Source organism: Augochlora pura, chromosome 2 (genome assembly GCF_028453695.1).
Source record: "Augochlora pura isolate Apur16 chromosome 2, APUR_v2.2.1, whole genome shotgun sequence".
Classification (NCBI taxonomy): domain Eukaryota; kingdom Metazoa; phylum Arthropoda; class Insecta; order Hymenoptera; family Halictidae; genus Augochlora; species Augochlora pura.
This window is the reverse complement of record NC_135773.1, coordinates 1,323,566-1,337,817: the sequence shown is the minus strand read 5'-3', so window position 1 is coordinate 1,337,817 and position 14,252 is coordinate 1,323,566. Positions and strand designations below refer to the sequence as shown.

Here is a 14,252-nt window from a genome sequence, read left to right as displayed (position 1 = left end):
TCTGTCGTTCATGATCCACTTGTTGCAAAGGGCTTGCGGCCACTTCGACCCCATCAACCGTTCCCATTGCGGCCCGAAGTACCAGCCCAACGGGATCGGTCTGCTCCACAGAACCCTGTGCGAGAATTTCGGAATATATTCGAATAATTAATTTATATAAAATAGTAATTAATATTTCGATATATATTCGAAAATAATTTCGAAATATTCGAAATAATAACTATGCTACGTATAACTTCATCGACTACATGTAAAACTCTTCGTCTCTTTACGTACGGAGTGATGTTGAAACCAGTGTTCTGTTGCGGATCGGTCAAATTCAGCTGGATGAATCCGAAAGTCATGTCCTGTTGGTAGGGTTGGTATTCGTCGCGGTATTTGGCCGGCGCGATGATGTAGGAGCCAAGGTTCGTGTACGAATTCTAGAATTTCGTTAAATTCGTGTTAATCGCGTATGCACAACTTTATGCAGTTTGGCTCGCGCTGGTTCTTGGTCGACCCACCTCCAAATTGGTGATGTATTCGAACTCCGGGGTAGTTTTCGTTTCACGGTATCCCCACAGAGATATCTGCACTCCGGCGTTCAAGTTGCTGGTCAAATTGTACCGGTCCCAGGTGATCTTGATCTCCCGGGGTTCGCGTTCGTGGACGGTGCTCGCGACGAAGATCTTCTCTGCTGCGGTCGCCGGGGTTTCTGAAAAGCATTCGTAAAATCCATGAGATCCTGTCACTAGACGCGTTAACACTAAACGTATCGAATCGGTCAAATTGATAGCTATTATTATATTAATAATTATAGTAATTAGTAATAATAGCATATTTTTATAATATATAGTATTATAGTATTTATCGTACTAGTACATATAGTATTATAGTATTATAGTATTTATAGTATTTATAGTACTAGTATATATAGTATTATAGCATTATAGCATTATAGTATTATATTATTATAGTATATTATAGTATATTAATTATTGGAATCTAAGTTTAATTTTAACGTACGTAAGTAACATTGACAATATATCAATAATAATAATATTAATAAATTGGAACGTATGTAATAATTTTCCATAAAATTGTCTGAATTGTTGCTGTAATTTTCAACCGAGAATCGTTCGATCGTGGTAGGTTTAGAGTGTCAATGCTATCAGTTCGCCGGAGAATCATTAGTCACATTACCGATGAAATATTTTCCCTTCCAGTTGTAGACTTTGCTATCTCCGATGCTAATCGCGAAACGGATATATCCCTGAGCCTTGACGAACGGCTGCACGCACATGGCACGATTCCTGTCTACCACGGTGCCAATCACCATCTCGGTCTCGAACAGGCATCGAATCTTTTCCCTCACGTCGAAACACGGCCCGGTGATGTTCACGATCGTGCCGCCCAACATGTTCCCGCTCTCGGGGGCGAACACCAACGGCAAGTTCGCCCCGGCTGTAACATAGAAAATCAATTGCCGTCTTCCATTTTCATTTGATTATTTTATTATTCGCGAGGTATCGCAATTACCGATATCCTTGTTGCAAGTTCCAAGCATGATCTTCTCGTCTATCCTGAATATGTGACGTCCGGGGAAACCGTTTGCCCAGCCTCTGCCCGTTAGATCGCGAATCGTCGACATTTGGGAGTAGGGCTTGTATTCGTAGGTTTGGGTGCCGTTGCCGGCGTTGAAGCCGACCTAAAAATGAATCGATGTGAAATGATAGACAGGAACAGTCCGAGTTAATTCGCGGCGAACGCCGTGAGCGACTTGGTGATTTCAATGCGCGATGCGAGGAGTTTTATTGCCCTCGAAGCGTCGAGATGATCGCTGGTAGCTCATTGGTCCATTTTCAACATTTTTAACCCCTTGCCCTACCATTTTTTACTACATTCGTTAACAGCTGTTTGACAGCCTCTATTTCAATGTTTAAATATTAGTAATAGAAGGGTAGACTTTTATTTGGACTTAGCTTGAATAATATCTATGCTTGGTAGACCATGTTCCAAATTTTTACAAGAAGTCAGACGACATTATAAGGCAAGGGGTGAGCGCTATATTTTCAAATTGATCTGAACAGTTTTGCAAGCTTACTAGCTTGGCCATTTTCTTGTAAACTCTAATCTCGGAAGACATTAGATCACATTGCTCAAGATTAGCTTATTGGATGACGAATGGGACTGCTATCGAACGCATTGCGCTTTGGAATTATTTATCTTTGATTTGTAATAGCTTACTAAACGAGCATCGATAAGCAACGCGACTTACAAAAGCCGGGACACCGCCTTCGCCGGTGGTAGTGTCACCGCCGGCCTCGGTGTGGCTGGTCCACTGGAAGTTCAAGTAGTTGAAGATGGCGTAGGTCGACACTTCGTCCGTAGCAAGGACCATCTGGAACGTGTTCGTCCTGTAAAGAGACGTGTCGATCCCACCGGCGAAGGACATGTTCTTCCAAGTGACTATGACCGCGTGTTTCGGGTCGAACGACTCCGAGCCGATGATTCCCTCGCGGATGTCCCACTTCACTCGTTCTCGCATTTCCACGCCGAACTGGTCTTTCCTCGTTTGCAGATCTCTCTCGAGCCTGGAACGATTCGATTACTGCGCCGTTCGAATTCGCGGTCGCCGAGATTCGTTCGGTCGCGAGATCCGTCGACCACCTTACCTGAAATAGACGCCCGGCCTTCGTTGGTCTACGTCGTCTTTCCTTACTTCGCCTATGCGACATTTGCTGAAGAATATTCCAATGAAACTGGGATCGTTCTTCTTCGGCCAGTCCTGTATAGGGAACTTGAGAGGATAAGTGTAGTAGCTCGGGGGATCGCTGAATTCCAAGTAACCATTCATGGACACCTAAAAGCATCGCAAGAATTTCGAGTCGTGGTCGTCGATGCCGTTTTCTTATTGCATTCGATTGTACGGCTATCGGTTCGTCGTAGTCCAACGGTTCATTCAATTTGTTAGCCAGAAGATGACGAGTCGACGCGTCATTGGACTATTTCTGAAGCGCGTGGGATCAGTTATCACGTTACCTTTTTATCGTCGGCTTGATGAGATATCTTTCGATACTTAAATGTTTCATCGAATCTAAACGAAACCGCGCGATGCCAACAAATATTAGAAAACACCGCGACGTGCGTCTACTTTAGTTTCGCCTACCCAAGGAATTATCCTTAATATAATAAACAATATTTCCTACATTTCTTTTGTTTCTAATATTTTATAAATTGTTAAAAACGTAGCAGGTTTGTAACGTATTTACTGCAGTTAACTCGTCTTCGATTTGCCTAAACTATACTAAATGTTTTTAGATAGATAAGCTATCCGGCGAAGCAGTCAAACGGCAGATTCGTGTGATCTAATTGAATGGGATCTACGATAATAAATCGTTCATCGATTGTCCACGTACTCTGGTGTAATTGAATCTGAATCCGAAGAACGGCAGCTGGAAGTTGAAGTTCTTGTGCGTCTGAGGGGTCGATGTCTGGATCTCTTTCTGGTAGTCGCCTATATTGTTGTCGCCGCCTTGGTCGAAGTACCAATACATGAACTTCGACCTGATGTCCTTCAGTCGTTGCTCGGTTATCACGTAGTTCTGAACGGAGTCGGACGAGCGGGGCGCGTACCTATCCGCCTCCGGTGAATCCGAATCTACGAGAATTTCGATGTGTCCATCGTGTACAATTTTCGAACGTCGTCGATGCCCATTGTTTTAATTTCAACGCATGCTACACAACGCTGCAAGCGTTACAATACGAACCAACACGCACAGAGATCGTGAACTTATGACACAACCGAGTACACAATCACCGAACGGCTCACACAACTATCTCGGGGACACGAGAATACGGGTTTACAGATGCTTATAGAGTCGAGGCGTTCACCCATTAATTGCCACGATATTTCCCCGTTCGGGGATTTTTTCTAGAGTTTTTTCTTACACCGTTTCGCGCGAAGATTATTTCCCGTTTTGAATTTTCTTGCGCGTTGCGCTTTAAACGTAATAAAATTGTCATACCTGCAGCGTGACATCTTTGCTTTGATTTTCATATTACAATGAAATACCATAGACAAATATGTAATATAGAACGTATAAAATAATTCGTATGATAAAATAATTTCTTCTTATCAACCTTTATTCGCGCAACCTGCCACGATTCACGGAACATGATTTCGATGTAATCGCATCGTTACACGATGTACTGGGCATGTGAAAGAAAGATGTGGGCAGTTAATGGGTTAAACATCGCGTGTGCCACGGTTCCAAGACCGATGGTCGTAAATAAAAGACAACAATGATGTACTAAGTACTCATTACGAAAACGTTCGCGCCGGATATCTAATGATTCATGAGCGATTCACGTTGGAGTGAGTAACTGATAAAATAGATAAGATCGGATTCGTGGGCAGAGAATGTGTAGCAAATAACTCTGCCGTGTGCGCGACGCGCGATCCGCGAACAGGTCCACATGGAAAAATGTGACCCCGCGGGGGCGCGGCCGTTTTATGAGGGAAAAGAAACGAATCGGTGAGACGACGAACCTCGGGATCCCTAAACGATGAAGCGAAACATAGAGAATAGCGGTCACGCCCAATTGATATCGAAACACTCACCGTATCTCACATACTTTCCGCTTTTTTCTCCGATCGCTCTACCGGATATACCTTCAGTTAACGTGACTTGCTCCTTGGGTTCCGGCTCGGGGACGACCTGCGGACTTTTCGGCTCGTTCGCGTCGTTGGCCACCGCCTGCTTCCCGTTGTCGTCTTGGTTCAGGTCCTCCACTTCCTCGCTGTAGGTCACCGGTATCCTGTCCACAGGTGTAACCTCGTTATTAACGTCGTCCATCGCCTCGGGCATCAATTTGTAGGCGCTCTCGAACGACTGGTCCTCTTTCTGAGCGGTTATACCGCTGGCCAGGAACAGCAGAAGACACCCGAGAACGGTCCATGTTGCGAAACCGAAAACGCGGCCGCGCTCGTTTCGCATTTTGAATACGTCCAGGGTAGATGAACCGTGTTGTCTAGTATGCCCAAAGACACTGAGCCCCGCGACAGGTAACCAGTCGCGATAACGGCGCTGATATCAGTTATATTACGATAACGAGCGTTTATCTCTTTACTACAGGTGGATAAGCTAACATGGAAACTGAAACGAACGGAATCGACAAAGGGATATAGTGGCCTAATTTTTCAAAGGGCGTGGGTCGACGCCCTTTAGACCGTTGCTGGATCGCCTCGATTGGCATACCGCTTTCTTCATTGTTCTATACTTCCTATTAATCCTACTACTTTGCGCGCGACATCGTGATCAGATTTTTCTAGGAGACGATTTATTACTCGTAGTTGATGTAAAACATTGAATAATAGGTTCTTGGCGGTGATGCTCTATGAATCACCCCGCGTGGGCTAATCTATATAGGACATGGTTCACCTTGTTCGGTTGAATCGGATTTAATGTCGTTGTTTACTTACCTAAATACTTCTTTTTTTTTTGTTAATAGAAACGAGTTGCGCTGCAGGGTGCAGTGATTCTGTGAACAATTTCGACGGTAATCTCTGTACGTATAGTTCGTACCTGATAATCGCGGTGGACAGCTCAGATTTGACAATGATGGACAACGCTTCAGTTCGAGTAAATTGTTTATTGTATTTTCTGGAACGTTGTGTTATTTACAAAAGAAATGCGGTTCGTGTGATTGCGTTCAGGGCGCAGCGAAAACGTTGCCTTGCCGTCAGCCTGATGGATAATGCTCGTTACAATAAAACGTACGTATTATGTATAGGGGGGGGGGGGGGCGGGGGGGGGGAGGGTAGGGTTGGATCCACGCCGTGGAAAACAATTTTAGAAGCTATGCCCGACTATGTTTAGTCTTCTATGGAGATAACGGAATCGTTCGAGTGGGGGCATTCGATCGTCAAGAAACTGATAGAACGATGCATGTTCCTTGTTCTGTGATGGGTATACGATATCTTGTTCGCTCGGTTCTAAGGCTCTGGCGAGAAGCGTTACTTTCGACGGATATTTATTAAAATGCTAAATATAAGAAACCGTTCGGGCTTATGATTTACTGATCTATAAATGCACTGTATGATAAAATGTACATATGAACATTGATAGATGTACCGGGACGACAATGTAACCTCCGAATGCTCTCTTCCTCCATCCGCTCTTCTAATGCTCTCTCGCGATCCTCTATCTCGTCGTTTAGAGATTTTTTGAAAAATCTTAAAATTAGTGTTTTTCCACGCTTGTATTTTTTTTTTTTTATTTGCTTTGTACTGCGATCTTATATTTCTTTGTTCTCTTTTCTCTTTTTTTTATACCAATATTGTCACAAATGTTTGTAAAGAAACTATCTTACATATTTCACGTTGCACATTATTGTAAATATTTTTTTTATTTAATTAGCATGTATCACAGAAGAAACCTACGAAAGACTTAAAAATTCGAGGATATATAAAAAAAAAAATGCACGAATACGAAAAAAATTCTCCTGTAGCTCTTATTTCTGTTCTTTCTTTCTTTCTTTTTTTTTCTGGTTGTTTTTTTTTCATCGATCAGCGTCGACTGTGATCTACAACAGTGATTCCGTTATGTCGTGGATATAAACCATACGCTTGATCATTAAGTGAAACATTATTTATAACATTTTATTTGTAATGAAATAATCTGATCCGACTGAGGCGTGATAGTTTTGTTTTGTTTTTTTCTTTCCGTTAACATTACGAAGACGAAGAGTTATCTCCATTACTGTCTAGATATCCTCCCGAGCCGTTCACAACAAACGATGTTCCCAATCCGTATAAATGACCACAATATTTCGCGTCGTCAATGTTGTCCTCGAAGAACATCTGAAACATAAATATTTACAGTTTAACGCGTGTGGTAACATTACGTAAACACGGTTGTATCGTAACACCTTCGGGGTTATCCTCACCTCTCGCATCTTAAAGAAAACCATTCCTGTGAGTAACGAATCAGATCCAGCTTGATGTTGCGGTCCCACTCTTTGAATTTCTAGTTGCTCAGCAACCTCTTGAAGTCCTCCTTTCAGATTTTTGCAAGATTTCATTAAGTACTGAGTGCAAACGTCATTTTCATTAGTATTAAGAAACAGCATTCTCGTAACAAGGATGATCGGAAAATCGGTGCTTACTTTTACATCGTATATCGTTGGAAAGTATATCCTAAGGAGCTCAAAGAATTCACTTTCTTCTTGCGGTAAATGTTGGTCTGTAAGAAGCTTTAGTAGGTAACCGAAATCGTAACCAGAATGAAACGATAGCCATTTTATGTCATCGACCAGGACAATACCCGATGTCATTAATAGTTCAGCGAAATCTAGTGGTTCTATACCCTCCTCCTCGTGTTTTTTGAATTGAATACCACTGTTTTGTAGCATGTCTATACTGTCCTGTGCATACATGTCCTCCCTGGAACAAACGGTATCAATCTTTTCATCCCTAGTGGAATTCACTTTGTTGGAATCGGTCCGCGATGATCGTCCAAAACTTACTGTAAATTAAATTTGAAATTAAACTGCCACGTCGTATAACTACCCCCAGGCGTGTTCCCCGATTCATCGAGAAACGTAAGACCCAATTGTATTATCCGCAAAAGGTCTACGTTACACCGCAACAATTGGTACTGAAAATCGGCAGTAGTTCTGAATTCACCTGGAAAAGAAAAGATACATTTTATAAGCAGCTGTTTAATTTAACGAGAAGATATTTAAAAATTATAAAGATTATAATCGTACCAATAGGTCTAGCTACTACTCCAGGAAATTCAGTATCCATAGCGATGTACTGATATTGTTGCACGACTTGCCGAATTGTTCGGAATTCTTCCTCCAGATTGTGGCGCCATACGTCTCGGATCCCACATTCTTCATTACTGGGCATAGTCGCCCCACCCTTCTGCTGCCCTATAGGGTTGTTTCCTCCTAAAAAATTGCTTACCGGTTAATGTCATTCCATATACATACTGTAGCAATACTTTTTAGTTTTTCTTAATTAATTTTGCTATATGCAGTCAGTCTTGTGAAACAAAGATGTGCGAATATCTAGCAATTAGAAAGACAGTATTTGTTTTAAAAGTGTTTCAAGTTTGATTGTTCACCGTCTACTTTTTAAATCTAGCTATACAAATTGTGCCATCTTATTTAATTGCAACAATGTACGAAATTAATTATCATCTTACAGAGCCTATAGAAAAATGGCTCATACAACTGCACCTTCAAAAATCTGTGCACTCTTCTGAAACTCTTTGAAAGTGGACACCTTTTCTTGCAGCAACAGGGATTGTATATTTCTTAAGAACTTCATCGCATACTTTAATTCTACTATTCTTAAAGCGAACTTCAATTAGGCTGTTCTTCTGTACAGATAGCTCGTGTAATTTCATCCACACGAATCCAAAGTATCTATTCTATCGTGCCTCGCAATTCCTGCAATACGTATGTACCATATTTTTGTTATTCGAAGAATACGTTTTTCTGTTATTTCAGCTTCAGTATTCTTCCTACAATCGAAGCATTATTTGGCTAGAATAAATGAAAAGTGAGAGCACGTCTTTTAGAATTCAATTCTTCAGATGCTCTTACGTCCTCTATTAACGCAAGTTGCAAGCCAACCACGCGTTGCACAGCTTGTACGACAAGTAGCGACAGGAGTGAAAAACAGAGTAATATACTTGCATTCGGGAGAAGTTTCATACGTACCGGTAGCTGAGGGCATAAGGTTAGATATTCCTGTCGTCACCGGGGCTATTTTTATGTTTGATTCCCACCGTCACAGCTTTACCCTCTTCATATCACTGTAGACATATCAACATATATTGTTATCACTGATCGAACAACTGTTAATTGCGTAACGGACGTGCACAACATTGCTGACATAATTTGTACATGCTGTACAGACGTCGATTCGACGGTCAGCTTACTAATTCAAGTCCAACAGTTGCCAAACAAACACTACAATTTGAAGGTTAGGACTCCGCGCAAACAGGTATCACTTGTCATTGCGAATATACGATAAGCGGGATTTAACGAACATAAAGTAAACATGAAACACGACCGGCCGGAGATATTAAGCGGGCGAGGACCGTTCTGCTGGGTTTTTAACATCGAAATCGGGCCGTTCTTTCGGGAAAATAGGTTATGTATTACGGATAAACAAAAACGATTTGTTCGCCTGAATATGAAAGAAATGAGTGTCGTGGTGTACCTCTCTGTGTGCTCGTTTTTCCGCACGATGTTTTACAATGTATCACACGAAACACTGGCTCCCAAAACACTTATCGCGCTTTTAAATCTTCTGTCACCTACACGAACAGGTTAAACGAGTTTCCAAACTCAACGCAACGATTCCCTCTATCAGAGAGGATACCCTCTATATAACACCTAAAGTTAGGGCGCCAAAATCGCTAGAGTGGTTTTCTTTATATTCCGTGGCGTTGCCAAGATGTTCGTTCGCGAGTCGGTTCCAGGAAAATTGCAGAGGGCGCGCCACGTATCGTCTCGATCGATTACCATCCGAGTCCGACGAAGCCACGATCGCTTTGGAAGTTCCCGTTTTCGCCGCTTCAAATATTCGAAGCGCGCTTCTCTCGACTTTGCCGCTCGATTACAAAAATCTACGCGCGCTCTTTGCACTTTGAATTATCAATTGTTCTAATCGTAATTTATTCGTCTGCCGATACAAAGCGCTTGCGGTCGCAGAAACAGTTTCTGCTACAAATAATATCTGACAACGAGCGAAAATTTTGCTCAATTTTCGCGAGAGAATTATTGAAGATATGTTTACCGAATTTGTTGCAAATCGATATCGAAATAGATTTGTTGAATTTCAGAGTACTCTAAGTCCCCTTTATTTTTTTTAAGAAAGTCACAGGAAAATTTCATTTGAATTTCGCGTGAAGTTGATTAACGAATTCTGGCGTGGTCCGGTTAAGATACGAATATACGATTAAGATACAAAATGAACTTTCGATCGGCTGAGGTGTTTGTTTGTCGTTGATTATCATCGTACAACAAAATCGATAAGCAGGTTTCCAACGCTTCCAGACGATTCCACCGAAATTCTCTTGCCACACATTTGCCAACACCGATATCGATACCGTGATTTTTCATCGTAATTTTTCATCGTAATTTTTCAGCCAGAGAGACAGCGTGTTTATATTTCACCGCGTCCGAACGTTCGACAAGCGATTCATTGTCAACATCGCGTAGCCTATTTCATCGCCTCGTGAAAGCCGATAGGTTGTCCGTATTAGTGGAATAGATAAAAAATAGCTTATCTGCTGACTCAATGTCATTAAACGCCACGGTCACAGCGCTTCTCGCAATACAATCGGTCGCAAAAGTTCCACCTGGCTGACACAATAAGGTCGAGTGGTCTTTCGCGGCTGGTCGCATTAGTTTTTGATCGACTGTATCGTGCCATCGGTTCGGACCGTTGTGTACTCGAATCACACTCGGATTTTCTTCGATTTAATCGGTTCGGTTAGAGCAAACACACCGTGCAGCGATAATGATATTAAAGTTCTCTATCGTTCGTTCATCTTCGTGAAGATTGCCGATCGTATCGTCGGGGGATACTTGTATAAATGCCAAACGATCGACTCTGTGCGCCAGTGTGATTCACCAAGTTGCAATACAAAGAACAACCTTGCACAATGAACGGAAAAGTCGTCGCCTTCGTCTTTATGGTTGTTTGCTGCATGGCGTTGCAAGCCTCCGCCAACATTGGACCACGTATGTTCTACGATTTTAGTTTCAACTTTTTAATTGACATTCCGTGTCGTTGCAGACGTTTGAAAGTAGTTAGTTCGTTTAGAGTAACGTGATTTGTAACAAAAATAGTAGATGGTAGATAATTATAGATATTAAATTATAGATAATATATAATATATAGTTGTAGATATTAAATTATAGATAATATATAGTTATAGATATTAATTTATAGATAATATATAATAGATAATTATAGCGATATTAAACTGCGGATTTTTATGAAAAGTAAAAGGTGCCTGTATCTATTGCAAGGTGCAGAGACTGCATATAAATTTATTGTTCTTCTTAATAATTCCAATGAGGTGAAGAGAATATGACAGTAATTTGTAAATACTCTAATAAATGCATGAAATCCGCAGTATAATTATTAGACTTATTACTAGAAAAATTGTGTATCAAGCTGCATTTTTTTTTATTTGTTTGGTATTTTAGAGACATTCTAATGTCAATCGTGCATTGCAACAAAATTGTCAAGAAGTTTAAATAGATTCCAATTTAAATAGGCAACGAATTTATGTTAGATACACTTTTTAAAAAAATTTCATTCACGAACTTTCATTAGTGGAATTAATAATATTAACTTTACTCGTTATAAATTAGTAATATTAATTGTAGTGGTAGAAATATTGGTAATACTAATATTGGTAGTATTAATTATAGTGATAGTGATATTGGCAGTATTAATTATAGCGATAGTAATATTGGTAATATTATTTACAGAGATAGTAATATCAGGTTGTATTTAATTATAGCGATAGTAATGTTGCATTAATTATAGTAACAGTTTATTGTATTATTTATAGTAACAGTAACATTGGTGGTATCAATTATAGCGATAGTAATATAGATAATACTAATTACAGCGATAGCAACATGAATTTGGCAATTGAACATCATAAATCAATTTGTTCAACGTTTCGACATTTCCATCGGTTTCTCGATTACGGAATATAATGTGTTAGCATCGCGAGCGGAACAGGTCTCTCGACGAGTATAGAGTCTCGTGTCAGTCAGCAATAGTCCTCCGTACTCGATGATTGCCGTCTCTTATCCCGTGTCCCTGTAATGACGATTACGATTCATTTGTAGAATGTCTTCTGCCATTGGAGCGCGGCCCCTGCAGAGCAAATATACCGAGGTACGGCTACAACCCCGACACGCACAAGTGCGAGCAGTTCATATACGGTGGATGCCACGGGAACGAAAACAATTACCGGAGCATCGACATGTGCAGACAGTACTGTGCTTGAACCCGTGCAAACTCTGCATCAGAGTTCGCTAAATGAACATTACACGTTTCTTCGGGCATTTTAACCGCCGGCACGACGCGCTTGCGGCTTATGCAGCGCGTGCGACGAGTGAAAGTGGCATGGCTTCTCTAGTACGATCGATTGTTATCGCTAAATAAACACCGTATCAGATGTTGTACTAACAATTTTGTTTTTCTTCCAAGTGTATAGATGCGAATCGACCTGTATCTTTGTTATTCGGATTTTCGAACGTTGCGTCGAGCGACGCCGCGATTGCTTCTTCAACCCGTTACCCGTCGCGATTCAAACATCGATAAATTTCGAAAAACACAGGACTATTTTACGTAAGACTTTTATGCCAAGCTTACCGAAACTTGGAAAATATTTTTCTTTGAAATTTTGAAAATATCGGCGATTACTGCAGACGTAAAAGAACCTAATATTATAATTTTCAATATATATAAATATATAATAGCAATACGAAGCATACATAAAATAAGGAGATATAATAATTTATAAGAAAAGTACAACGGGGGTAATGGGTTAACCGCGATTGGTTAAGGAAAACATTGATTAGAGTGGAGATAAAGATCGCCAATTCCCACTGGATCTCGGTAAACATATTATTAATGCCGCATGAACGGCTAGATACAAGCTTATTATCAATTACATCGTGAATTGTATGTCAAGGGTCTGCTGAAAGCAACTTCAATTTAATCCTGCATCTTTGCTCTTCGTTATCGCCGCGATTTTTCGATCGGCGGATGATGCTACCGTGATTAACGAGGATCAGATCTCTCGATTAGATTCGCCTCGCTCTTTCCACCGTCGCTGTTCATCGTTACACCGTTCATGCTATTTGTTACTTATCACTCGCCACTTTCTACGGGGCTCTACCGACTCCTACGTTTAACCACCTCTCCCGGCTACTATTCATCGCGCGGCACTTTCACCGGATCAACCTAATGAACCGCCGAGAGTCTGACCTACGACCGCGCGCCTCCACTTTTTATCCGCAACTTCGTTGTATTCGCCGTCCGCGCGCCGACCAGAAACAAATTACGAACTTGATGAAACTTCGACGATTTGCAACGAATCATTTTTTTTTTTTCTTAAAGGTTTTATTTGATATATTAGAAGTGTAATTTGATGCTCGTTGGTGCAATATACCGTGTTTAGGATAAACTAAAGAATCTATTATTGTTTTTCTATTATTTAATTATCTATTATTTGGTTCGGACTGTTTAACCCTTTGCAGTCGGAGCAATTTCAACTGGAAATCCAAAGTATGTTTTTAGACTCACGGTGTTGTAAATTTTGTGACAACAGTTGATAGCTCTTGATAAATTTTTGTACATGAATAAAATTTGATAAAAATTATTTTGTAGCGTGGCAGAATAATTTTTAGCGACGCCTTATAGTCGCCGCCCGACCGCGAAGGGTTAATCGCTGGTTGTGCGAAACGAGTTATACAGACGTCAAAATACAACACTCCGTGGAAGTGAATAATATTGAAATTCTAGGGAATAACGACCAGGAAAATTGTAGATTTAAGGTGCATTGAAATGCTGTTTGAGGATGCTCGGAAACACTTAACAAGAAATATATGAACACACAGAGAGAGAGAGAGAGAGAGAGAGAGTATGTTCTCTAGCAATCCCACAGTATATTTAACCCTTTGCCCTCGAAGCCGTTCTACCTCGAATTCCAACATAGTTTCCCTGATCTACGGTATTTACATATTATATATGACTTATCGCGTTTTATCCATATGAAATTCCGTTGCGTAATTCGCGCAGCAGTTGCACTTTTAGTGGGTTTAAATACTGATCATTATAATGATGTATAAATTATTTGGTGACACGATAGAACAATTTTTAGCGGTGAGTTGGAGTCGTCACTCGAGTGCAAAGGGTTAATTAGAAAGAAATAAGGTGTACCTAGCCGAATAAGAATTAGACAAGAAATAACCCATTAGTACATACTCTCTTAAGCGAATGTTTATTGTTCAACAGTATCAGAAAAGAAGTAAAAATGTCCAATACCATCAGAGAGAATTTCTAAACAACTATAAATAAATAAATAGTAAAAGTTGCGTCATATTTAGAAGAAACGAAATCGTGTAGCGAAATTATACTTAAGGAATCTAGATTAAGATAATATAATTATAATAAGATAATATAATAATTTAAAGAGAAACTATTGTATATATGA

The 14,252-nt window shown here is 40.5% G+C and overlaps 3 protein-coding genes across 6 annotated transcripts; 1 reads left to right on the top strand and 2 right to left on the bottom strand.

Moving 5' to 3' along the window:
- Positions 1-3: 3 nt before the first annotated feature.
- Positions 4-5,020, bottom strand: Mesh (sushi domain containing 2 mesh; the record flags this gene model as incomplete). The annotated part of the gene is made up of 9 exons (XM_078195968.1): positions 4,604-5,020; positions 3,399-3,640; positions 2,655-2,842; positions 2,258-2,573; positions 1,519-1,687; positions 1,183-1,443; positions 504-694; positions 277-422; positions 4-115 (listed from the first exon to the last, which is right to left on the bottom strand). Coding segments are annotated over exons 1-9 (2,001 nt in total), but the record flags the coding sequence as incomplete, so codon positions are not given.
- A 562-nt stretch (positions 5,021-5,582) lies between these two features.
- On the bottom strand, positions 5,583-9,409 carry Pop2 (CCR4-NOT transcription complex subunit Pop2). Of its 4 annotated transcripts, XM_078196150.1 has the most exons (8): positions 9,221-9,409; positions 8,716-8,810; positions 7,753-7,938; positions 7,510-7,669; positions 7,308-7,426; positions 7,150-7,226; positions 6,931-7,071; positions 5,585-6,844 (listed from the first exon to the last, which is right to left on the bottom strand). In XM_078196150.1, exons 2-8 carry the CDS (start codon positions 8,729-8,731, stop codon positions 6,716-6,718), a joined length of 828 nt encoding a protein of 275 aa, XP_078052276.1. In that variant the 5' UTR covers positions 8,732-8,810; positions 9,221-9,409; the 3' UTR covers positions 5,585-6,715. The 4 variants fall into 4 exon arrangements, with proteins under 4 accessions (XP_078052278.1, XP_078052276.1, XP_078052277.1 ...); XM_078196152.1 differs by lacking the exon at positions 9,221-9,409 and adding an exon at positions 8,230-8,442 and having other exon boundaries at positions 5,583-6,844; positions 7,150-7,426; XM_078196149.1 differs by having other exon boundaries at positions 5,588-6,844; positions 7,150-7,426; positions 9,221-9,407.
- Positions 9,410-10,403: 994 nt separating this feature from the next.
- LOC144478364 (inducible serine protease inhibitor 2-like) lies at positions 10,404-14,246 on the top strand. Its single transcript, XM_078196181.1, has 2 exons — positions 10,404-10,749; positions 11,878-14,246. The coding sequence occupies exons 1-2, from the start codon at positions 10,671-10,673 to the stop codon at positions 12,036-12,038; spliced, it is 240 nt and encodes a 79-aa protein (XP_078052307.1). The 5' UTR covers positions 10,404-10,670; the 3' UTR covers positions 12,039-14,246.
- The last annotated feature ends 6 nt before the right edge of the window (positions 14,247-14,252 follow it).

Bases quoted from the DNA above. Each gene is read 5' to 3' on its own strand.
- LOC144478364 (XM_078196181.1), top strand. From the start codon at position 10,671: ATGAACGGAAAAGTCGTCGCCTTCGTCTTTATGGTTGTTTGCTGCATG. The intron at 10,750-11,877 runs GTATGTTCTACG...ATTCATTTGTAG, and splicing joins CTCCGCCAACATTGGACCAC to AATGTCTTCTGCCATTGGAG.
- Pop2 (XM_078196152.1), bottom strand. From the start codon at position 8,320: ATGAAGTTCTTAAGAAATATACAATCCCTGTTGCTGCAAGAAAAGGTG. The intron at 7,072-7,149 runs GTAAGCACCGAT...GTTTGCACTCAG, and splicing joins CAACGATATACGATGTAAAA to TACTTAATGAAATCTTGCAA. The intron at 6,845-6,930 runs GTGAGGATAACC...TTTATGTTTCAG, and splicing joins TTTTCTTTAAGATGCGAGAG to ATGTTCTTCGAGGACAACAT.